Source organism: Pantherophis guttatus, chromosome 8 (genome assembly GCF_059756535.1).
Source record: "Pantherophis guttatus breed Tessera chromosome 8, ASM5975653v1, whole genome shotgun sequence".
NCBI classification, from domain to species: Eukaryota; Metazoa; Chordata; class Lepidosauria; order Squamata; family Colubridae; genus Pantherophis; species Pantherophis guttatus.
The window spans coordinates 14,789,050-14,815,718 of record NC_142070.1 but is presented as its reverse complement, the minus strand read 5'-3'; the positions used below and the strand labels follow the sequence as shown (position 1 = coordinate 14,815,718).

The following is a 26,669-nucleotide window of genomic DNA, read 5'->3' as shown; positions in this document are numbered from 1 at the left end:
TTTTTGTGTATGGGAGCCCAGAGTGAGTACATTTCTGAAATTTGGCTTACAGTTCCCAAGTCTTTTTGACGCAGAAAATACATAAAGAGTAGCATATGCCCTGGCTTAGCACATTTTAAAAACATTAACACACACTCTCTCTCTCTTTATTCTCACTCATTTTCTCTTTCTCTTGTATTCTTTCATCTCTCTCTCTCTCTCTCTCTCTCACACACACACACACACACACACACACACACACACACACACACACGGAGGGAGGGAGGGAGGGAGGGAGGGAGGGAGACTGACTCTTTCCCCATGCATGATATGGCTCAAACTATTTTAAGTCATTGCTTGTCACTAAGGCCAAACCAAAATGTTTACCTATGGCCCTAATCATCAAAAGTTTGTTACTTTTAAAGTTTTGTTTCATTGGAGTCATTGGGAGCTGAGTCGACTCCAGAGCATCTAACAGCATTCTTCTAGCAACTGTTAGCAAACCCACAAACATGATGAAACAGCCTACGTGACCAAGAAGGTTTTTTATGGCCACCTGCAAATAATTAAGTTAGAACACAAGATAATCTAAATAGCTTCAGGCCCATTTTACACTGACTGTATTGGTTACGGAGTTGATTTTTTTTTTTTGACTTGTGACCAATTAAACTGATATGTAATCTCCCATCAGTTCTTTAATGGCCCTTCACTTAGAAAAGTGGTGTATATACAGAGGGCACAGGAAATTGGTCTTCTGGTGTCATTATAGTCACTTGTTTTTAACCAGGATTGCAGATTTATTATTTATACCTGTTTCTTCCAGATAAGCCCAATAACAAATACTTTGAACTTTACTACTCTGGTTTTTTTTTTTTTATAATATAATAGTTCGTGAAACCTTTTTAAAAGAAGATACAAGACCGACAAATTAATGTAACACAGAAAAGAGAAAAAGAAATAAAGCAAAGAGAAAGCAAAAATAAAAAGAAGTTAAACAATAGAAAAAAGATACAAAGCAGTGGCTTCTTATATTCTTCACAGCAGTTATAAAAACAATTATATTTTAGCCTCTCTCTCTCTAAAGTTACATCATTTTTTTTTTATTTTTATAGGCACCCATCTCAGCCAAATGACTCTGACCATTTTACAATTCTAATCTATTAATTCTAATACTCTTCTTTCTATAATCTTGGGTTAACTGGATTTGCAATTCTATTCCACTGCTTGCTGTTTGTTTTGGATGAAACCATAGATGTCACTGAGAAAGCAGAGACTTGTAGAGCTAGAAGTTCATAATCTGATGTTTGTATGGCATGAAAAAGATAAAGTAATGTGAATTTCAAAAATAATTTTATTAGATATGCTATATAACGGGATGGTTAAAGGCTCTGAGCTTGTCAGCTGGAAAGCTGACAATCTGAGTTCAAGGCTCAAGTGCTTTTTGACAAAAAAGCAGTGTTAAGTAATAAAGTAACTTACCATTTGCAAAGCCTTTTTTTCCCCATAGGACAATACTAATCAGTGTGAAAAGGGCTTGCTCACTTATGTGCAATGCAACTTTTTTCTTTTTTTTTCCTGATTTCTCAAAATCTGAGACTAGCATCCAGAATGAAGTTTCACTGTCTTTGGTGAAAATTAAACAATTTGCATAAGATTACTATTTCATATATTAAATCTAATCCAGTTATATATATTGTGTTTCCCCGAAAATAATACCCTATCTTATATATTTTTGAACCCTGAAATAAGCGCTAGGCCTTATTGTCATGCGCTCAAAATCCTGATTGGGCTTATTATCAGGGGATGTCTTATTTTGGGGGAAACAGGGTATTAATTGCACAGTCTAGTCCACTGAGCAAAATTGTCCTTTCCAGAAAGTATGGCAAATCTTTAGAGCTGGGTTTTTGGTTTTTTTACATAGGTTTAAAAACAGCTCACTGGGTCACTTAGGGTAAATGAAAAATTATTTCCAGGTGACCGAGAAGTTACCCAAGAAGAGGGGCATGGTGGGTCAGAGGTTACAGATGTTGAGCTATTCAGCTCGAAAGCTGACATCCTGGGTTGAAGACCCGAACGCCACATGACCAGATGAGTTCACGTTACTCACCGCAGCTCCAAAGCATGCAAATGTGAGTAGATAAATAGGTACCACTTCAGTGGGAAGCTAACAGCATTCCATGCACCTGGCCAGTAGTGGGATTCAAATCCCAGCGCTGCCGGTTCATTATCAGTAGTATGTGGGTGCGCGCACGTGCTTTGTGAGCGTGTGGCACTTCTGCACATGCGCAGAAGCTTCTGTGCATGCACAGAGCCTTTTCTATGACTTCCAGGCAGATAGGCAGAGCCTCCCGCCACCACCACTACCAGTTCGCCCAAACCCGGAGCAACCCACCACTGCACCTGGCCTATAGTCATGCTGGCCACATAACCACAAAAACATCTTCAGACTTCCGGATCCCTTGGCTAAGAAACAAATGAGCACTGCCCCCAAGAGACGGACATAACTGGTCAGAGGAAACCTTTACCTTAAGAAATAACCACCATCACTACCCCAACAAGAATAGTTATCAGGTTTTGTTCAGATTCACGTCTTGTTGAAAATAGCACACAAGTTTGAATACATATTGTCAGGAGGCAGAGTGGGGTTGTTTTGTTTTGTTTGGGGGAAAAAAAGCTTGACTTTCTTGCTGAAGTACTTATAGCCATAGGCTGTTGGCACTCAACCAGGTTTTTAGAAATAGTTCTGTGGTAACTATTTGTGGCTTGCTTAGTAACCTAACTCATACCCTCTTATGCAACATAAAGTTTGGTCTGTATTAACATGCTACTGTTGAATTCAAAGGAAGGGCGCAGCTTGGCTGAAAGGCAGCATCAGTCATTCCTTCCTTTGACCTTTTTTTTTTTTGTCTTACCCATCCAGGGAGGCTTGCCAAATTGCAAATAATAAACAGACGTGTCTTTTCCAAGTTGTCTACTACAGTTCTCCTTTGGGTTGTAATTCCTTAAGAAATGAAAGAGTAGAAGCTGATTAGCAGGATCCATCACTCCAGGAAAGCAACAGAAGCTGAACAACACTCACCACGATAACACATTAGGAGCATCATCTTGTGATTAAAAAAAAGAGTTGATTTCAGGTCTCCCATAAATAAAGCATTTATCTTAATTAGAATGCTTTTTATGACCTTTTAGATAACTTGGATTCTAGTTATCCAGTAACTAATGGTTAAACCATATGACCTTCTAGTTCCAATATTATCTTGGGAACAGGATTAGCAGATACAAGTAAATGTGCCAGTGTAAGTTTTGAGGGAGAAAGTCATAAACATGGTGTTATGGCATTTTCGTAGGGTTTGTAGGCAGATGTTTGTCTGCAAATTTTTGATTGTACTTCTGATATTAAGAACTAAAGTCCAGACTTCCGCTGTTGTTGCTTGCCAATTATCCACCGCTTCCCTGAACAGCCTTGGACAACGAGAGGCAACCCCAGCTCACAATTATTTGTTTGTTTGTTTGTTTGTTTGTTTGTTTGTTTGTTTGTTTACAAAACGTATGAGGCCATCCATCTGATATGTACACTCTGGGCAGCTAAGAACAATCAAGAAAAAGGATATAGCATACTATAAACCGATCAGAAAACAAAATTAAAATCATAGTGCAATAACCAGGGCAAATTGCCTATGAGTGACCTATGTGTTAAGTAACCCTAACCTTAACCCTAGGGTATGCCTTGGTTTTCTGAGTTGCTCTGGAGAATGAAGAATGTCCCAAAGGTGCTTTTTCAAAAGGCCATTGGACTTTCTGGTTTTTTTTTTAAGACGTTTTGCTTCTCATCCAAGAAGCTTAGAATTCTGGTAAAGCATGCTGACTGGGGAATTCTGGGAGTTGAAGTCCATACATCTTAAAGCTTAATGAGAAACACTGATCTAAAATATTTGGTGTATCCTTGGGTTACAATAATACAAGTGGTCTTCAACTTACGGCTGCAATTGAGCCCAAAATTTCAGTTGCTAAGCAAGACATTTGTTAAGTGAGCTTTGCCCTGGGTTACGACATTTCTTGCCACCGTTGTTAAGTGAATCACTGCAGTTGATAGGTAAGTAACGTGATTAAGTGAATCTGGCTTCCCCATTGATTTGGCTTGTCAGAAGGTCGCAAAAGGGGATCACATGAACCCGGGACACTGCAACAATCATAAATGTGAGTCAGTTGCTAAGCATCCGAAATGTTGATCAGGTGACCACGGGGGATGCTGCAAAGTGTGCAAGTGTGAAAAACAGTCATAAGTCACTTTTTTCAATGCTGTTGTAACTTTGAACAATCACTAAATGAACTGTTGTAAGTCAAGGACTATCTCTACCTTAGCAAGTCTTTTTTTTTTTTTTTTAAGATTGAAAAATGGGAGTGGGAAGAAAGAACTTATATAAGCCCACAATTGAAAAGTATTTTGAAAGTTAGATCAAGTCCCTTTCATTTTTGTTCAACTAAAAATCCTCTGATAAGATTCAGAAAATGTTCTCTTTTAAGTCGTTCTGAAAAAGCCCAGGCATAATAATTATCTGTTTGCAAAAAGGGTTTTACAAAAAAGGTTTGCCAAGGTATCCAACTGATAAGGAGAAAATAAGATCAACAAAACAAAGTTTGCCTTCAGATTAAGCTAAAATCAACACGCTTGCTTTTAACCTGATGTGCAAAGTGGCAGTGGCAGTTCAAGCCTACAGGGAAAAAACAGCATTCCCTCCTGACACCTGAAAATCTAAGAAAATAGTTTGTGTGTGTTTTGGGGGCACAGTTGATGTTTAGAAATGGCTTATATGTGCAGTAGCATGAATGATCTGTGCTACTTCAGCTTGCTAGGAGGGGATCTTAGTTTTAAATGTTTTGTCTTAAGAATCGATGCAAATAAGGAAGCAGGACATCTGGCAAACAACTGATTGCGCAAAGACTCTGTTCATCTGGGAAATAACAAAAATGATAGTCCCCCCCCCCCCATCTGCAAGCTGATGTGCCCATTCTGCATGTAGAAATTTGGAGAATTCATGGCCACTTGTCAGTAGTGTTTTTATTTATTTTTTTCTCTGTGTTCCTGGAAATCAGGTTTATCTAGGATATTTTAATCTAAGATCAAAGTACAAAGAATTAAATATAGCACAGCAACCAAAAACAATTGTACCCAAATATTTAATCAGGATGTCATGGTCCATAAAGTCTTTTTAAACTTTCTGGAAACTGTACAAATATGTGAATCTGGTAGCAGATCCTTTTTTAAACCTTGGTCTTGGCAAGGAGGCTTTGAACCTTCTGCCCTCAGAAGACATTTGTAGACTATACGGATTATGCACCCTTATAGTTAAGTCAATATTTAACTGTTCCAGTCAGGGTGGATTTGATTTAAATCGAGTTGATTTAAATCACAATTTAAATCATGATTTAAATCACTAGTAAAAAGGCTTGATTTAAATCAACTCGATTTAAATCATAATTTTTAAAGAGCAACTGTCATCTCTGCTACTCCTTTGACCCACTGTTGACTCACCGATAGTCCCAGTGTTGCAGAATATACAGCCTCAAGCTACATAACTAAGCTCCATTTCATGCTGTATAAACTAAATTATTTATGTATCTTAAATAGAAAACTATCTTATGATACATTTTTACCCCAAAAGTTTTTTATTAAAATAAATTTGATAAAAATAAAAAAAATCTGATTTAAATTTTAAAAAAATCCGATTTAAATAAAAAAAATCTGATTTTTTTTTATTTTTTTAAAAAAATCATTGATATTTATCCACCCTGGTTCCAGTAGCTCACACACAACCTTAGAATTTCTTGGAAGAAATGAATGGAAATTACTTTGCTGTAGCAATATGGTATCAGAATGTCAACCTGAGAGGTGAAATATTCTGAACCTTAACAAGTGCTGGAAGCATCCCTTTAACTTGAAGTCCAGTGTAAGTATGATTTGGATCCTTGTAGCAGTAATGACAGGTGATATGATGGTTCAGTGGTTAAACACGCTGAGCTTGTCAGCTGGAAAGCTGACAGCTTGGGTTCAATACCCAAGCGCCTAATGATGGGATGAGCTCCTGTCCATCTAGCAGTTCGAAAGCATGCAAATGCAAGTAGATAAATAGGTACAATTCAGTGGTGAAATGCACTTACCTTCACTATCGGATCAGAAATGTGAGTGCGCACATCTCTTTTGCGCAAGCGCAGAGCCTTCTGCACATGTGCAGAGCGTCAAAAGCGGGACATAATGATGTCCTGGTGAGTGAGCAGAGCCTCCTGCCGCCGGCCCTACCGCCTCGCACAAGCCGGATAGATCTGGGCGGATTTCACCGCTGGTATCATTTCAGTGGGAAGGTAACATTGTTCTGCACACGTTGGCGTATAATCATGCTGGCCACATGATCACAGAAGTATCATCGGACAATTCTGGGTCTCTTGGCTAAGAAACAGATGAATACTGTCTTTAGAGTTGTACACGACTAAACGGAAAACCTTTACTTTTATCTTTAGCCGTAATGGCAAAGTTGACCCATGAACAGTGCCACGTGGCTTGAAAAGATTTTTGCAGCATATAATGTTTACACTTAGCTCACTGATACCAATCTTTCTGTGAGCTTCCCCCCCCCCCCCCCAAGATTCGGCACTTTCAGCTATCAAAAATTCTTCCTTGAAACATCTCCTATCTCTTTTCTGTTGTTGGCCATATGCTGAAACTCATTTTAGGAAGGCCTGTGGAAAGCAGCTTTAAGTTGTTCCTTAAAACTCACTTTTTCGTAGCAAGTGTTGGATCATTTTCACAGTTCTGTCAGAAGAGGCACTCATCTTGTTAACAAGCCATTTATATAGCAGGAATCTCATTGATTTCAATAGGTTTTTGGCGTGGGCATTGATAAGATGTCCTTGTGGCTAATCATTGAAAGGAACAAACCAGCAAACCTCATATCCATCAAAGACTAGAGGAATCGCCAACAATGGAAATAGTCCATCATAAAATATCTGTGTTTCTTTTTTTTTACTCCTAGCAGATTGATATAGGAGGTAGAGATGGAAAAATGAAATGGAGCATCTCTCTTTAGAAGTGATTTTAGTTACTGGAGCAGAGATAAAAGAAAAATCATACCTGAATGCAGTCAGCAGCTAAATAATAGCATTTTAATCTCAGTGGGTTTTTTCATGTGGTAGCATTTATAATTTTCCTTGCAATGGAATTGCAATTTTTAAGAGAGAGATTTATGGAGGAAAGTTACCCATCTAGTATAATATACAATGACCCTGAACTGGAAGAAACCATAACACACAGTATTTCTGTAATCATAAACAAATCTAATCATAAAATCCCAGGGTTAAAGTTTCATTTCTTTCAGTTTCAAGCTAAAAATTCAAAAGCGGTTGCCAACTAGAAACAAAGCTAGACAAAAATATTCTTTTTTTAATCAAAGCAGTCGCTTTTGCTATCCATGCCAGCTCTATTAATTTCAGCATCCGTTCTTCCATTGCAGGTATTTGTGGTTCCACCTTAAAGAACACAATTTAATATTTAATTTGCTCCTCTCTCTTAACAAGCTGTTGGCTTTAATATCACAAATCAGCATACGGTCGTCTTTGGGCTCTCCTCCTTTCTTCTGATCTGGTTGGTGTTGTACCAATTAGCTTGCAAAAAAAGAAATAGAAATGAACATGCTAATGACAAGGATATTTTATTTTGTTTTTAGTTCCCAAGAGGATGAAAGGCCTTTATCACCATTCTATCTGAGGTATTTATAAATATATTTTTTTATTTATATTCTGTTTGGAGGCTTGATTGATAACAAAAAGCTGCAGAGGACAATTACTAGCCATTTGCAAAGGTTTTGCCCAAAAACAATGGCTAGACAATGATTTAAGAGAATGTATAGATCTACAACAGATAGATCACAGCAGATAGATCTACAACAGGTAGATATCCACCCACAACATGCAAACTGCATTTGCCCTGCAATAAGCCATTATTTCTACATAGTGGTTTATTGATTGGACCACAATGGGAAAGGTTGATGCTGGTTGTTGTTGTTATTGCTAACTTGTAGGACTGTGTAAAGATATCTTAATTTAATTTGACTTCACTCCCTTTTTAGTGTTTAAGAATAGAAATATGTGGCTTTGGGCTAGATTGCTAGGAGGAATAAGTTTGGCAGAAAGAAAGAATGAAGGCTGGCCAGTGGTTGATACTTCACCCCAGTGGTGAAATCCAATTTTTTTACTACCGGTTCTGTGGGCGTGGCTTGGTGGGCGTGGTATGGCTTGGTGGGCATGGCAGGGGATGATACTGCAAAATCTCCATTCCCTCCCACTCCTGGGGGAAGGATATTGCAAAATCTCCATTCCCACCCCACTCTGGGGCCAGCCAGAGGTGGCATTTGCCAGTTCTTCGAACTACTCAAAATTTCCACTACCGGTTCTCCAGAACCTGTCAGAACCTGCTGGATTTCACTCCTGCTTCACCCCTTTTATGCTCTTGTGATGAGAAGCAGATGTTCATATTTAAGTGATTTCCAGCCTTTGCCTTTATAACCTCATTACAAAAATTAAAGAGGAATGGCTTGGGTATTTTTTGTGCCAGCATCTGTTTTGTTTAGAGCTGCTGTTCTGACTTGCAAAAAAACCAGCTGACCAATAGATGGCAGCAAAAAGCAAGTTGCTTTCCCTGTCACCTGGTAGTCTTGTAGACATTTGCAGCCCAGATAACCACAGTGCCAGTCAGCTGTTTATTTTTCCTTTGTTCCCCTTATTGTTTTGTGAACTTCCTGACGCCCAAATTCAACTCACTGTAGACTTATTTGTGTGATATAACAACAGAGCAGTGAATGTAAACATATGAAGGATGTGGGCTGCAACTTATGCAGTACACAAAGTACATTGATTGAGAGCAGACAGTTATGTAACATACTGGGTGGATGCCGTAGAGACTTGTCCGGATTCCAAGGACCTCACAATGCCTCAAGCTTGCCAATTAGCGGGAACATTGTGTATATATTTCTCCTTGTAAAATCTGTGCTGCAAATGTTGCAGAGTTTTTGAGGAGCACAGGGGCTTGAAAGTTTTCCTGTTGCATACCTTTGTCCTCCACCCAAACAGGCCGAGTAAACAACCTGCATCATATTAAGTACAGTACAGCTGCAAATTTGCCTCATTTGGGATTCCTTTTAGATTTAGATTTGCTTGTAGTTCTCCAGCGTATCGGGGAAGGTCATCCATGAATGAGTAGTGCTCTGCTTCTCTGCTTGGAGACCGAGTCAAACTTTCTTGGCCATGCCTACTCCTGCCTGGGCGCTCCCCAATTCGACTCAGTCTTCCACGAGTTGAGACTGAGAATAGAGAGTCACCCGTTCTTCGATTTCTTATCGCAAGATGACAGCAAGTTTAAGAGATTTGAGCTGTACGTACTTTTCACAAATCTGCAGATTTTCTCTCCTAGTTTCATGTTTTCCTCTTCCTGTCAAGTGCTCAGCTTCACCATACCTGGTTGTTTATGGAATTAACCTGATTGAAGCCTCCTTCTTAGCCAACTGTTTGGTTGGCTTCTTGCAGTCTTCCCCAGCAAAACCATTCCAGCTCCTAGGTTAGTTGGTGGGGACAATAAGATGACTTTGTTTAAAATATACAAAAGTATGAAGGCTATTGCTTAACGCACTGTAAGCCACCCTGAGTCTCCGGAGAAGGGCAGCATATAAATCAAATTTAAAAAAAAAAAAAGTTTGCCCAACAACACACTGAAACTGTTAATAAGAAAGTCACTAAGTCAAAGAACAAGCACATCCTCAGCAAAGTCTTCTATGACAAGATGGTATCTGGGTTAGATTAGTTTTAAAGATTAATCCTCCTAGGTATCCCCTGCATTGCTTGGAAATGCTTTTGGAGAAGGTCATAACAGTCCATCCCAAAATTGCAAAATGCAATCTTTGCAGAGATATTTTATAATGGGCATGCTGAATAGGATAAGTGAGACCATTACAGAGAAGCACATATAACAGCATTTTCAGTGAGCAGTATGATAGATAGGATTGTCCGTGTTAAGCATCAGTTTAAAATGCTTTAAACATTTTTCTGGATACTTACATAAAGTACCAAACTACATGCTTTTTCAGTTTGGATATATTGATATCATGGCTTATATAGTTCTGTATATCTGCCGTGGTAACTTTGAAGAAAAAAAATTGAGTATCACTAATCACCATGAAAAAACAGTGGCAGGAAACCTCTCCTCAGAAACATTGCAGTAATACAAAACTCTGATTATGTTTCCATTATTAATCCTGTTCAATACTACATTTGGGGAAGTGTACTACTTTTACCTAATAAAAATGATTAAAAAATAAAATACATGACAGAAGAAATGATACCACTGCAAAAAACCTTATTAATGTCCGCTTAGTTGGAGTTGTTTTACATCTTAAAGACTGAAGAGTACTACTGTATTAAAGGATTCTGGTACAGTCAGAAGACAATGGGATATGGATGCAGCAAACTGCAATGTAACATGGGAAGTTTATTTGTTAAATTTAAATTTATTTGCCTATCTCTAGGGCTACTCTAAGGGACGCGGGGCTAAGACGCTGAACTTGTCGATTGAAAGGTTGGCAGTTCAGCGGTTCGAATCCTTAGTGCCACGTAACAGGGTGAGCTCCCGTTACTTGTCCCAGCTTCTGCCAACCTAGCAGTTCGAAAGCACGTAAAAAATGCAAGTAGAAAAATAGGGACCATCTTTGGTGGGAAGGTAACAGCATTCTGTGCACCTTTGGTGTTTAGTCATGCCGGCCACATGACCACGGAGACGTCTTCAGACAGCGCTGGCTCTTCGGCTTTGAAACAAAGATGAGCACCGCTCTGGGAACGACTAGCACATATGTGCGGCGGGAACCTTTACCTTTATGGCTACTCTAGGCAGCTTACAACATGGGTGTCAAACTCGCCGCGTCATGTTGCCGTCGTGATGTATTGTGACGTTTTTCCCCTTCACGAAGTTGGGGTGGGCGTGGTCTGCGTGTGATGCATCCGGCCAGCAGCCGCCAGGGTGACACCCCTGGCTTACAACAATAAAAAGAAAGAAATGAAAAGAGTGTAAACTGAACAAAAGTAAAATACTAGAGCAATAAAACAAGCCGTGAAAAAGAACACAACAATACATCAATATGATAACAAAAAGATGGACAGGTGAAGAGCAGTGAGTCCGGAAGGCAGGTGGAGTCTGCCATCAATCCAGCAGCCACCTCCAGTGTGATACTCCAACATTGTATTCCCAGGCCAACCAGCAAAGTCAGGTTTTCAGGCTCTTGTGGCAGAATAGGAGGGTGGGGGCAAATCTTACCTTGGAGGGTAAGATGTTCAAAAGGGCAGGTACTGCAGCAGAGAAAGCTCTTCTTCTGTATCCCAGTTGTCATAATTCTTTGACCAACAAAATCCAAAGCAGGCCCTCTCTGCTGGCACGAGTTACAATTCTACTTATGGCTAACAGTGGAAAAAGGGTGATTTATATGCACTTGGAACTGTCTACCAGAAGCACCTTCAATATCTGTGTATGAAAAATGTTCTGTGCCTTGCCTTTCATGTGATCAGCTGGCACCACATTGATTAGGTAAACAGGGCATATTTCAAAACAGAATATGAACGTCAAGTGTCAATAGATTATGAATTTAATCCAGGCGGAGCCCAGGGAAAAATGTTTTGCTTGCCCTGATAAAATGTTGGGACTGAAGAAAAGTTGTATTCAGTGTTGTTCTTCATACAGATGCTTTGTGGAGATGGGACAGGTAGAATTTGGCAATAGGTTAATTTTTATTAAACCATCCAATGCCAAAGGAATTATTTAAATAACATAGAGGAGAGTCCTTTGATGCAACCATTTCTTGTTTATGAAGAAAAATGCTAGCTAGATCCCAGACAAGTGTCCCAACTAAAAATTCAAAAGCTAGACGTGATTTCAGTAACATGTTCCTTTGCACGTGGTGTTATCCAGATACACACTGTCCCCTATCCAGAGGTAATAGATAGTACAGTAATATTGAATAGTAGCCATTGGTGTTAGCCCACCAGATAGAAGGTTATCACTATGATAATACATTTGATAGCAGATATCAGGTATGTTTCTCTGAGGCCACACTGAAATGTTTATTTACTTATTATGCAATTTAAACCGCACCCTTCAACTCTAGCAAGGACTCTGTGGAAATGTCTCCTTCCAATAGCTTTACCATGTGAAGGATCCAAAACAGAAAAAAAAAGTGGTGAAAAATGACGATCTGTTGCCGGTCTCTCAGTACATAGCATTATTACTCTGTTTCAGATGTTATGAAGAAGGTTGAATCTTGTTTCTTATTTTGCATTTTGTATATTTACTGTTTTAAAAGTAATCCATCTTGGGAGTACATCAGAAAGATAGTGTGTCAATTACATAAGACATTACTATTATGAGCCCTAGGTTTATTTCTTGCTGGAACAGGTTATTTTGAAATGAAGCTTGTTAAGATATTTAAATTTAGTAGTTGGAGCAGTGGGGTTGTGCAGTGAGCCAGAACACATAGTTATGGTTGATTGGTTGACTACTGGCTCCTGCGTGAGGCAATCTGCACTGTGATTGGTTGCTGTGGCTGGGAAGGGGGAGTTTCCCTTTCTTTCCTGCCTTTATTCTTCTGTGTGTCGTGTATGCTCTGTGATTTACCTCAGGGGTGTCAAACTGGTGGGCCGGATGCGTCACACGCAGGCCACACCCACCCCATCTGCGTGAAGGGAAAAAACATTGTGAAAGTCACATGACGGCAATGTGACAGCGCAAGTTCGGCACCCGTGATTTACCTGATGCTGCTGCTGTTTGCCTGACAATTTTGCTTGGTGTATATTTAGGTGTAAAATATATTTATATAAAACTACAAGTTTGGATCTCTGACTTAATTTGGACACCAGCTGCACAATTCCCTGACAAAATCTCTTTCAGAAGGATGCATTTTAGACTGGAGAAATTGTATAAGAGGAACACAGTACTGACCTGAGACATCTTGTTGCATGAAGCTGCCCCCATGCCCATTTATAAAACATTACATAACAAAAGACAACTGGACTGACCATTGAATCTTCTGAGAACTTGGCAATGACCCAACAGGTTGCACTGATTCCAAGGAAGGGAGGCCACCTAAGGCCTCCCAACATACGTAGCCTAAGTTGACCGCCTCACTCTGCCTGAGCCTAAAGATAGGGCAAATCTCATACCTAAGTTTTCCCTCCTTATCCTTTACTTGAAATCTGTACTCCATCAGTTTCTTTACCTATACATTCCATCTTGGAGCCAGATCTGGTGTCCTGTTATGAACTTTTTGCACAAAACGGAAAAAAATGCATTTAAGAGCAATGGAGATAGGACAGATTATAAATTACATAGGATAGATCCGTGATGGTGAACCTATGGCACCTGGCACGCGAGCCATCGCCCTAGGTCAGCTCCACCGTGCATGTGCGTGTGCCTCCCGCCAGCCAGCTGATTTTCAGGTCTCTGCTGCACATACAGGAGACATGCGGGTATGGGCAGGGGGCTGCGCGCATATGGATGGGGGGGTCGTGCGTACATGCGCGGGGGGCATCAGGTCCTCCTGCACCCAGTTTTATGTTCCAGGAGGCTTCAGGGAGGCCTGCTAGGCCCAAAACGGGGGGTGGGGGTAGCACAGGGGGTCATACGCACATGCGCAGGGGGCGGGGGAGCACCGGGGGGCGCACATACATGTGCAGGGGTGGGGTGCACGGAGGGCATTGTATTATGGGTGTGGACACGCACACACGCAATTGTACGCGCATGCGCGCTTTCGGCATCTGAGGGGAAAAAGGTTATTTACTCATCTTTAGAAGAAAATAACCTATATCTTGTGTTTATCATTCTACTTACTTAAAACAAACCTATGTCTGCTGGACAAAGCAAGATATGCATTTTACTAGAAAATATTAGCAAGAATTCAGAACCTATTAAAAATCAGTATGTTTCAAATAGAGGAAGTCCTTGATTTACAATCACAATAGAGCCCAAAATTTCTGTTGTTAAATGAGACATTTGTTAAGTGAGTTTTGCCCCATTTTATGACTTTTCTTTCCTCCATTGTTAAGTGAATCATTGCAGTTGATAAGTTAGAAACCCTGTTGTTAAGTGAATCTGGCTTCCCCATTGACTTTGCTTGTCAGAAGGTCACAAAAAGTGATTACATGACCTTGGGACACAGCAACGGTCATAAATATGAATCGGTTGCCAAGCATCCGAATTTTGATCATGTGATCGTGGGGAGGCTGCAGAGGTTGTAACTGAAAAACGGTCATAAGTCACTTTTTTCCTGTGCCATTGTAACTTTGAACGGTCATTAAATGAACTGTTGTAAGTCAAGGATTACCTGCACTTAAGAGACCTCTGATATCTCATAGTCATTGCTACAATGGTTTCATCTTTTTGACTTAAATATAAAATTATGGCTCTTATACCTACTTCACTCTCATTGCATTCTGGTCTTACTTACAAATATACAGTAAATTTGTAACCTAAGTACTTTTATTATGTAATTATTGTATTTTTCAGAGTATAAGACACACTTTTCCCCCCTAAAAGAGGGTGGAAATGTTGGTGCGTCTTATACACCAAATAGAGCCATTTTTGGCCTCCCGAAGCCATGCCCCGCGCATCCCGTTTTTCGTAAAAAAGGGGCACGCAGAGGCTTTGGAAGGCCTGCAGCGTGTTCCTGTGGGCTGGAGAGGGCAAAAACGCCTCCGTTTTTCGCATAAACGGGGCACCCAGAGGCTTTGGGAGGCCTGCAGACTGCTCCTTTGGGCTGTGGAGGGCAAAAACGCCCCCATTTTTGTGAAAAACGGGCCCGTATTTTGCATAAACAAGACCTACAAAGGCTTTGGGAGGCCTGCAGAGTGTTCCTGGGGGCCGGGGAGGGCAAAAACTTTTTTTTTCCTGCTTACCTCTTCGAAATCTCGGTGCGTCTTATACACCGGTGTGTCTTATAGTCTGAAAAATACGGTATAACATATTATATAATATGTAATAAACATTTTATGTAACTTGTTCCTTAAGTAGCGATGTCTCTAAATGAACTGTTGTATGTCAAAGACTACCTGTAACAGAATTGTGACTGGTGATTTCTTGTTCTCTTGGCATGGTATGGGTTACACATTTTACAGTATAGCATGCACTTAGTCTTTCCTTTAGTGATGTTGCCTTGATTTGTAGGCAGGTAAATTAGCCGACTATCGTAACTAATAAAATCAATATAATAAACTTTTTTATGCTTCAGAGAAACATCATTTATTGAATATTGCCCTCAGAAGGATGTCATATGACACTCTTATCAGCAAAGCTGAGTCAGCAAAGGGTGGCCAGGAAAGGGTCTTGAGACTGTCCCAGTCTCAAATATAATCTTGCCTTACGGTTTAAAGACATGATCTTTGGACATGAATCCTCAAGGCTTCCTAGCACATCTGCTTCCATCATTAGATCAGGGAGAAATTATGACATGTTGCCCTGACTATTTGCAGTAACATTTCACAGGCTTGACAATAACTAATGAGTCTGTGTGAGGCAGAAGAATTGAAAATAGCTCCAAATATATTTTTCACCTCATGATTTTTCCTCTTTGGCTTTCTTTAAGGGAAAACCCTTGCTGATCAAATAAAATGGACTTAGCTACATTGACTTTGATTTATGTTCTTCTCTTTTAAAGCAATTACTTCATATATTACTGACAGGTTTTAAAAGTGTGTGTTTAAATTTTGTGCAAAATATGTGAGACTGGCCAGCATATCTTCATCTGCTGTATATATACTTAGGTCTGTCTCAGAGGTTTGGGATTGTTGCCAATCGCTTTGCTGGAAACAGTGGGGAGATCATTATTCCCAGAAAGTCATAATTCTCATATATGTTCTGTCATCATGGTTGTTTCAATACAAATCTGTAATATTTTTTAAAAAAAGGATTCTGTTACTCATCTTAAAGAATTGAATAATATATTTGAACATCTGAACACATTCCACTGCATATGTGCTATAGTTTGGAACCAATTGCTTTTAATTTTCAGTAAAACTGTCTTTAAATATGTCACTTAGCACTTAAATGAACTTTTGAACCACTTTTTCTTAATGTTCTTCAAAAATTACACCTCACTTTTTTAACCTCTTTTTATACAGTGCTCACGTATCACAAGTCAACAACATCCCTGCTACTGGAGAGTAAGTAATGCTTTCTCTTTTATCACTCTGTTCTTTAGTTCTTGTTTTTCCTCATTAAGTATCTTGTGATTTGTGTGTGCGTGTGGCAGATGTACCACATCCTTGATAGCACTAGTGGTAGACATAATAGAAGATAAGATTGTGATTGTGTAGTTTGAATGGTTTCAGTTGAAACCTTTTTGTGTACAGCCACCTAATGGAAATAACATATCTTGGGTGTCTGTTAATGATTCCTAAACAGGGTGCTGCAATGACCTTTCTAAAAAATGTTAGATGATGTGGATGTTCCTAATTCAGGGGTATCAAACTCAATTTCCTTGAGGGCCTCATCAGGGTTGTGTTTTACCTTGGGGAGCTGGGGTGGGCGTGGCCAGGGTAGGTGTGGCCAGCTTGATGTCACTCGTGTCGGGGGCGCCTGTGGAGGCCTGAGCGCTCTGCCAGCGAAAACGGGCTCCTAAGCTCGGTTTCGGCTGCGATGGCCTCCTGCAACCCTCTGCCAGCAAAAATGGAACTCAGCAGGGCTGCACACAGCCCTCCTGAGCTCCGTTTTCCCTGGCAGGGGCACTGCAGGCTGGTCCATTGTTTCCAGGGCAGCCCCCAGGCCAGATCTAAGCTACCCTGCGGCCCAGATCTGGCCCCTGGGCCTTGAGTTTGACACCCCTGTTCTAATTGAATGTAATAACCTGCCTATTGGATAATATGTACAAGTAGTGCTTCACTTATAACCATTCAATTAGTGACAATTTAAAGTTACAACAGCACTGATAAAAGTGATTACAGTCATTTTTCATACTTAAAACTATTGCAACATCCCCATGGTCATATGATCAGAATTTGGACGCTTGGCAACTGGCATGTATATATGACAGTTGCAGGGTCCCAGGATCATGTGATCACCTTTTGGGTCCATCTGAACAAGCGGAGTCAATTTGGAAGCGAAATTCACTTGACAACCACATTACTAATTTAACAACAGCAGTGTTTCACTTAATAATTGTGGTAAAAAAGGTCATAAAGTGAGGCAGAACTCACATAACAACGGTCTTGCTTAGGAAATTTTGGGCTCAGTTGTGGTCGTAAGTTGAGGCCTACCTGTAGCCAGTTTGATAGTTGCTTGACTTCTTAAGGAAGGGTGTACTTCGAGCCAATTTGACCCGATCTTGTTTCAAGCCAGTTAAGTGATCTTATTTCATATTTATTGTACATTCAAGATTTCTTCCACTCAGGTAAGGCCCAGTCCCAGGTTGCCTAGATTCAGAAATACTGCATGTCAGTCTTCAGACTTCTTTCAACTGCATCTCTCAAAAGAAACAAAAGACCAAAAAGTTTTTTCCCCCCTGGACTTTTTTTCCTCTTTAAATACTCAAAAACTCAAGGAACCCCTTTTACCCTTAGAAACAAAAACAGAGACACTGTCCCCACCCCCCAAAATTCCCTCAACAAAAGACCTCTCCTCTCTTTTTCACTTGTTGGTCTGCCACAGTATTTTTTTTTAAGTAAATGCTACAAGATTTTTTTTTATCAGTAGAGGGAGCTATATATTAAAAACACACAGTAGGTAAAGAAGGAAAAGGTAGACTATTTGAATGAAGGCAGAGAATCATATGTTTACAGTAGCAATGATCAATATAGCATTAATAAAGAAAATAAGTGAGCCACAGAAATTTCCTATATAAGCAAGGAAAGTCAGAAGATCAGGCTGCATGATTCCCTGAAGAGTGGATTCAAAAGAACTAGGTTTTGCTCTCCACTTAGCCATACATTTTTCTGGATGAACTTGAGACAGTGTCTCTTTTTCCAACTAACCCTACACAAATAAACATGGGACTCTGAAAGGGAGCTCTGCCTTGTGCCTCACAGAAAAAATGACTACAAATATGTTTATTAATCAGGTCTGTGCACTCTTCATACAAATACAACCCACAGCTGTTCACTCTAAAAGAAAGAGAAAGAGTACAAATCTAATAAAAAAAATATTGGTGAGGGGAAGGTAGTATCTCAGGTGTCTGAAAAACATACTTTATTGTGTAAATTCTTTTATCAAGGACACAGCAAAATGAAAGACATTATAAGCAACATCCAATTTTGAATTGGATGCTATGGAACAGATCTCATATCTCTCTAAAAAAAATTCTCCTTTATGTTTTTATTTGTCATGGGGTTTTTTCCTGTCCTCTTTTCTTCATCTATTTTTTTTTATCAAACATATTTATCCTATATTTATATAGGATAATATATAAATATTTATATATTTATCCTATTTATCCCATATTTATATTTTAATCAAACTGGATAGAAAATGCTAGCAAACATATTTGGATAAATAACCTTCTTAATCTCTTAACATTAAGAGATACAAAAATGCAAAAATGTTTTTATGGGACAAATGACTTAGTGAATCTAACCAAGCAAAATAATAAATTCACCAGGAAAAAACAAATGCTGCTGTTTTATGGAATCCTTTCATTCAAACTAGGACAACTCTTAAAGCAGAAGTCCCTTCCTTTCCATTTTTATGCAGAAGCCTGAAAAAAGTTAGTCTCTTTTAATGAATAAGTAGAACTTAATAGTAGAACTTAAGCCATATTTGAAACACTTCTTGCAAATCATTTTTGAGGCATGCGCTTATAAATGTGTAAAAATATTGAATGGTTCACATTGGGAATTCATTATTACTTTTTTAAAAAATATATTAATACCTGTGTATATGTATGTGTGTATAACTTATCTTGCTTTGACAGATTCTTAGAAAAGACTATCCGGACAGCTGTCGAACAACATCTTTTTGATGTTCATGGCTCTAGTGGTCAGAGTTCTGAAGAATCTGAATCTGGAACATCATTAACGTCTTCTGGTGTATCTACTGGGCAGCGCAGGCGACATCATAAAGAACAAGATGAAGGCCGAAAGACCAGAGATAGGTATACTTTTTTCTTCTCTTTTCTTCTTCTTCTCCTATGAGACAGTTTTAGAGCTGTCTGATAGCAATTGTCAGATAATTGCAAAAAACTGGTTCCCCTCTCTTAGGTTGCCAAGGAGCCCAATGCATTCCAGAGCTAATATTCCTAGATAATTGTGGAAAGAGGTTGGAATCATCACAGTTCTTCCTCCTCAGTTTTAAATTTTTTATTGAAAAGTTTTGGCAGAAAGTGAACATTTTGCAGACTATGTTTTCTGTCTGTTTTTCAGTTTAAACGAATAAACTTCTGTATACACATGAAACTTTTTATCTTGTGAAATAACTCATAATTTTAAAAGTTACCCAAACTTTAACTGACTACTTGAGTAGCAGGTGTTGTTGTTTTTTAATAAAAAATTACAAGTTTACAACCAAGGAGGTTTGTGGCTAAGTTTTTAATGAACGCTGCAGCTGAATTAGATCCAGGCATATATGATGTCTGATTCCATAAACAATTTATGTGTTTGAATGATAATCCTTACAAATTAGAAAAGTTTGTGAGAGAATTTCCTGTGAAGCTGTTCCTCTATTTCTGCTGCATCCTTGACAGAAAAGAAGAAATATAAATCTTAGAACTTTATATATATATATCTGTTTGATGGAAATTTTTCCAAATATTCTAATTTCCCTGTCAGGTTTGTCTAGACCAGAGGTATCAAACTTGACTTCATTGAGGGCCGCATCAGGGTTGTGTTTGACCATGGGGGGCTGGGGTGGGCGTGGGCAGGGTGGGCAGGGCCAGCTCGACGTCACTCATGTCGGGGGCACCTGTAGTGGACCATGAAGCCCTCCCAAGCTCCATTTTCGCTGGCAGAAGGTTGCAGGAGGCTGTCACAGTTGAAAACGGAGCTCGCAAGAGCTGCACATTTGCACTGGCAGAGGCACTGTGGGCGGGTCCTTTGCTGTTCCCAGGGCAGCCCCGCGGGTCAGATCCAGCCTGCGGCCTTGAGTTTGACACCCTGATCTAGATCTACATAATCAGAAATGAAAGTTGCTTAGAATACCTTTCATTAGACTGGACTCATTTTCCGTTAAGTACTTGACAGTAGGACTGTATGGGAAATCCTGCATCCTGCCATGTATTCCCAATACTATATTTCCTCTTGGAAGTCATATTCTTCACTCATTTATATGTCAACCTTTTCCTATGAAATTCCAGGTAGTATCCAGTCAACTTTAATGTTTAAACTTTTTTTAACCAATAAATAAAAAGCTTACACATCATAGAATAAAGTGCCAGGCTCTAACCTCATATTAATTTTTGGTATATGCTAGTATTTCTCAGCCTTGGCAGTTTTAAGATGGGTGGACTTCAACTCCCAGAATTCCCTAGCCACCAAGGCCTAATCTTAAAGCTGTCAAGTTAAAAACATTGCCATATGCCCATTATTAGGTGACTTGAAGACCTGGCAGAGAATAGTCTCGACAGCTTGTTATTTGTGAACAAGCACGTTTCAGCCATGATAGGGATTTTATGAAGGCTTATAGTAGATTTTCAAAATTCCAGATCTGTCCCTTGGACCCCTTGTTATGCACTAGAGATAGACTCTACAAATTCTTTGAAGAAAATGCCAGGAGATGTAAGGCTATAAGATAACTGAGGAAGTATAGAGTGTAAATATCCTTCTAGAACTTGCAAAGTTAAAATAATTGCTTGGGTTGCGTTTATGAGTAACTAGAAATGATCTGGAACTCTGCCATCTTTTTTCCCCCCCTCTTCCTATGTAGGGAGGTCATCAATAAAGAGAATATTCCTTCTGGTTTCAGTAGCATTGAAGAATGTATCTTAAGTGCTCAGGAAGTGGAAAAATGCCATGAGAACAGTTCTGGTTACATTGGCGAAAGAAGTAAACCAAAACGTCAGAAATCCAGCACCAAACTAACTGAGTTTAACGACAACCAAGAGAGTTCTTTGGTAAGCAAAATTATGAAAGCCAAGCTTTCAATTGTCACATTGTGACTTGGGTGACTCTGTATGATCCATGGATGCCCAAGTCATAGCATCATCTGAATTTCAAGTGGTTTTGATGATGATTCTTGCTGAATGGTTCTGCAAGCCATTTGAGTGTACCATTAAGTAGAAAAATGCAAGTAGAAAAATAGGGACCACCTTTGGTGGGAAGGTAACAGTGTTCCACTTAGCAACAGAAATTTTGGGCTCAATTGTGGTCATAAGTCAAGGATAACCTATATTGGGGTGGGCCCTTGGAGCAGAAACACTTGAGATAACAGAGGTATTTCAGAGGAGGCTTATAAATATTGCACATTTGGAATTCAACCTTTCTATGGATTCCCACTCATTCTAATTCCCCAGAATTCCCTTCCGTAGGAGTAGTAAACTATAATTCATGGTTGCACAGCAGTGTGACAATCAACCATCTCTGAATCAGTAGACCGCTTGCTAGTGTGTTCTTCGAAGTCCCTTTCTATTTCACTGGCTATATCCGTGATGGCGAACCTATGGCATGCATGCTGGAAGTGGCACACAGAGCCATTTTTCCTGGCACGCAAGCTGTCGCCCAACTCACCTGCAGCTGTGCATGTGCGCATGCCCCAACTGGTGTCCGGGCCTCCGGTGCACGTGCGCTCAATTCAGGGGACCCAGCTGGTCTTCGGTGAGTAAAAGGTTCACCACCACTGGTCTATATCATAAATAGCATTTCTCATTATGGATGAAACACAACTGTGTCCTTCTGTTGAATAGGTGCATTGAGAGTTGAAATCCCAATTACGTTTGGAGGTTTTGAGAGGTGATGTTTAAAATGATCATTCTTAGCAATTGTCTTAATGTTTGACAGGCGATGGAAACTTTTGGTTCCTTGAGACATGTAGATGGAAGAGGACCAGATGAAATGGAAGTGTTTTCTGAAGAAAGGTGACTTGCTTAGAATTTACTCTGTTTTAAAATTAAAGATTTTTAAATGTCAGTTAAGGTCTATACTAGAGAATCCAATTATACTTTGAAACCAGTTTTCAGTGAGGGGAAACTAACTTTAGATTTCCTATGCCTGCATATGTCCTCCTTTGAAAATGCTGCTATTTTTCAGGTAAAGGTGTTTTAACATTATAATCTTTTAACGTTATAATGAATGTCTTATTTTATGTATTTCGCGCCTGTTAATAGTAGATTGATCTCTTGGCTTTTCTATGCAAGTCTCGAAGAAGGAATTATAAAGCATGACTTGAAATTTTAACTTTTATTTTCATCCGCTTTTTTTAAAAAATGTGGTTTTATGATTATTAAAAAATGGTTTGTTTTCCTTTATGACATGTTCCTTAATACTTCTTTCTTCTTTTTTGTAGCAAAGACGGCAGAAATGAGGATGATTTGTTAATGCACAATCAGGTTTGTGTACATTTGTACCATTTGCAAAATAATAACATTACTTTCACTATTATTAATGTAGTTACTTTGTTTTTATTATTACTTTACAACATTAATAATGAAGTGAAAGCAGGGATGCTATTCCACAGGTTCTGACAGGTTCTGGAGAACCGGTAGCGGAAATTTTGAGTAGTTCGGAGACCCGGCAATTGCCACCTCTGGCTGGCCCCAGAGTGGGGCTGGAATGGAGATTTTGCAATATCCTTCCCCCAGGAGTCAGGAGGGAATGAGGATTTTGCAGTATCCTTCCCCTGCCACGCCTACTAAGCCACACCACGCCCACCAAGCCATGCCCACAGAACCGGTAGTAAAAAAAATTGAATTCCACCACTAAGTGAAAGTAATCAGAATGTGGAATCTAATTAGAGCTACCTTTGTTAGAAACATTCGGATATCGTAGGTTTTGGTTTTTATATGCCAGATTAAAGTACCTTTGATTATTAACATACTATATTTATTGAGTTTATAGATTTCCAAGCACAGATGATTCTGAACTTTAATTTTGATATTAATTAAAATCATTTAATGATATGCAGACATCTTTTATACATGATTTTAAATGAATTTTAGTTCATCAAAATTAAATATTTGAATATTTTTGAATTTATTTTTGTACAGTATTATTGTATTTACTGTGTTTCCCCGAAAATAAGACCCTGTCTTGTATTTTTTTTTGAACCCTGAAATAAGTGCTTGGCCTTATTGCCATGTGCTCAAAAGCCTGATTGGGCTTATTATCAGGGGATGTCTTATTTTGGGGGAAACAGGGTAGTACAGTATTATTATATATAAGAAGCTTCCTTGGAAAATACTGTAAGTAGCATTTAAGAAGACCATTGATCTAGACATCGTCATGAACCAGTTTAGCTGACCATACTTGGAAATTGGAGAACAGATTTTTGGAAGACCTTGGCCTTGAGTCCACTCCTGGAGTCCCCTTTACTTTTAGTCATATTTCTACCCCAGCTGTAGAAGTAAAACTATACAGTTAAAATCTTGCTGGAAATTGGGAGCCGGGAGGGAGGGTAAAGTTTAAAAGAAGATTGTTCAAAGTCTCTTACTTAGTTCTTGGCAGAGAGAGATTAAACCTGATGATTGGTAGTCTCACGTTCGGAACCCGTTGCTGCTACAGAACGGAGTGAGTTCCCATTCCACGCTCCCAGATTCCACCAGTCCAACAGTTTGAAAGCAGGCGACCGCAAGTAGATTAATGCAGTGGTCCCCAACCCCGAGTCCATGGCCCACTAATGGACTGCAGCCCATTTGGAACTGGGCCACGCGAGTGGAACTGGGCAAGCGAGCACAGGTCCACTTGCACAAGCAGCAGGCACTCACATTCACGTGTGAAGCTCCATTTGAGCATGTTCTCACATGCGTGCCTACCATTCACACAAAACTATCTCTTCTCTTCCGCGCGCTGGGCCGCCAAGCCAAAAAGGTTGGGGACTGATGGATTAGTGGGTACTACTTCGATGGGCAACTTCACAAGAGTGTGGAAAGAGTCCCTACCTGTGCAACGGTGATGTCACCAGCAAATTAGTGAACAGTAGTAATAGTAATGCTTCTGTGTTGGAAGCACAGAAATATTATTATTAGTACTGTTCACTAATTTTTGACCTTTTCAATACATTTTTCTCTAATCTTGATGGATATATTTCTCTTCCCTCAATAGTTTATCTTCTGAACTGAAATTTATTTCTTCCATTTGGGAATGAGAGGTTAAGAGAGGGCAGACCCATATGTAGAGTCACAGTTCCCTGTCAATTCTGTTTTCCTTTTCTGTCATGATCATTCCTTTCTTTATAGAAATGATCTTTAGCGTATTATTTTCTCAGATGCAGATAACTAGAGATAGAGATGCTTCAGGATGTTATCTTTTTTCAAAGAAGCTGGTTTAAGACAGACAAGACAGCAAATAGGAAATAACAAATCGGCTGGCCATGCAAACATAAAGAGACTATTTTATCTTGCCAATTTGCATTGGATGGTTTTATTTTGCATAATTCATTTTACAGCCACAATCCTTGAGAGAGGGACAGGAATCTTGCTGGTTATTTTTGCCTTATGGATGTCAAAAATCTTTTTAAACATCTTCTCTGAACTTAGGAGATTTTGCCTTTGCCTCTTAAAGCAGTGGCTCCCAACCTTTGGGGAACCAGGGACTGGTTCCATGGAGAAAGGTTTTTCGCAGACCAGAGGGGGTGTGGTTTCATGTACTACCTGCATCCTGCGGATGAGGCTATGCTTGTTTGCATGGTCCGGTTTCTGGCATGCAGTGGACTGGTGTCAGTCCACAGACCGGGGGTTGGGGACACACACACACACACACACACACACACACACACACACACACACACACACACACCGTCTTAAAGCATATCATGAAAATATATATTTTAGCAAAGTTTTTTTTAAAAAAAAAAATCTTAGAAAGCTGAAGTCTGTGGCTAAGTTCACATTCCGTTGGTCTTGGTTATATGGAATTATGGCCTGCTTATAATAGCTTGTAAAACAAGCATAACTAGGCTGTGTTAAATTGGAACACTGTTTTTGTTGGAACAATGTTTTGATCCAATGAGATTGCAGTATGCCAGGGAGGGTCTATATTATACAATAGGAGAAAGACATTTGTGATCTGAGTGTTTGTATTCTTCCCCTTCCAAAAATGTCCTCTCCGCAGGGCGGCCATGTAAATGGGTCCCTGTTGAATAGCTACAATTGGAGGGTTAGGTAAAGATACTGTATATTTAGCAAGAATACAGCTCTACCTAATGTTTTTAATTCCATGGCCAAATCCATAGTTAAATATAGCCTTGTCCCCTTTGAGTTGAGTTTATCTGTGATAAATTCATGAACACCTCATGTAGATTTCTAGGCAACAGTAAACTGTTTCTTCTGGAATGCTTTTCTGACTTCCCAGTCTAGTCTGCAGTCCTTGGATTTCTTGGCAATTTCTCACTAAGCTGTACAGCCTTGCTTTTTGAAATCAGCCAAGGTTGACTGAGTGTTTACATAGGCATAAATAAATATGGTTTCTAGGGATTCTCTTCTCTTTCATGATTGCAGAATGCTAGAGACATTCAATAAATGCTTTTACTGGAAAGGTTTCTTGGATCATTGATTGCTATGTCTAATCTTTGTATTTTCTTGCGAGTTTTCATTGCCAGGAAAGATAAACAATCTGGAATGTCCAAAGCATTCTAAAAAGATGCAGAGCCTCTAGTGCCGTGATGGCGAACCTATGGCACAGGTGCCAGAGGTGGCACGCGGGCCGTTGCCCCAATTCATCTCTGTTGCGCATGCGCTTACGTCTCCCGCATTCATGCACGCACGCGCTTCGGGCACTCGGTCCAGAAAAGGTTAGCCATCCCTGCTCTAGTACTTGGCAAAAGACATGGGTGCTTTAATGATTCAAAGAGAGGTATTTTGTCTTCCCACCTGTTTTAATGCACCTCTTTTGGTTGCTTTGCCCAATAACATTTACCCTAAAATTACGTGTTTTGGGTAATACATAATCAAGAAATGTTAAGATTCTATCCAGATAGTTTTACTTATTTGGTTAAGGATTTTTATTTCAGAGTAACAGCTAATACAAATGAAACTTAAAGCAAAAAGAATAGTAAGAAATAAAAAGTACAAGAAGAAAAGAAAGAATATGTTAAAGAAAAAGAAAAGAAATAAAGAAATGAATTCTAACCGTTATTACAAATAGGGACAATTTTAATAACTCTTCATCCCATAGGGTTACAAACAGATTTCATTTTGTATCTCATCCCTTAGTTATAAGCAAATCCATAAAGTATAAACTTTTCAATCTTGGTGTCAGCAAAAAGTCTATAAAGAGTTTTCAGAACATTGCAAATAAATGACTAATTTTAATATTGATCAATAAACTACTTTATACTCGTACCTTTAACTTTTAACAGTGTTAAAAAGAATAGTATAATGCCAGAAAAACATTTGCCAGTAAGTAGGGAACTGGGGTGTAACTATGACTAGTAAGATTTAGTAGGAAAATTATGACTGGTTTGGAGTCTCATTGATGTCTTCTTCTTAAAGGAATTACGACTTGAAAGAGGCAGTGAGGTAATTTCTTAAAAAACATAT

General features: G+C 39.3%; 1 protein-coding gene across 6 annotated transcripts in view; it reads left to right on the top strand.

The window, feature by feature from the left end:
- The window catches only part of FAM13A (family with sequence similarity 13 member A), a 150,938-nt gene that overhangs the window by 91,864 nt on the left and 32,405 nt on the right, over positions 1–26,669 (top strand). For 3 of the 6 annotated variants that reach the window (XM_060686961.2, XM_060686960.2, XM_060686963.2), the window contains 6 exons: positions 7,698–7,739; positions 16,177–16,218; positions 18,960–19,139; positions 20,906–21,092; positions 21,976–22,052; positions 22,481–22,523. In XM_060686961.2, the coding sequence (XP_060542944.2) occupies positions 7,698–7,739; positions 16,177–16,218; positions 18,960–19,139; positions 20,906–21,092; positions 21,976–22,052; positions 22,481–22,523 (571 nt within the window). The remainder of the gene's footprint in view (positions 1–7,697; positions 7,740–16,176; positions 16,219–18,959; positions 19,140–20,905; positions 21,093–21,975; positions 22,053–22,480; positions 22,524–26,669) is intronic. The other 3 variants (XM_087875130.1, XM_060686962.2, XM_060686964.2) reach the window with 1 other exon arrangement.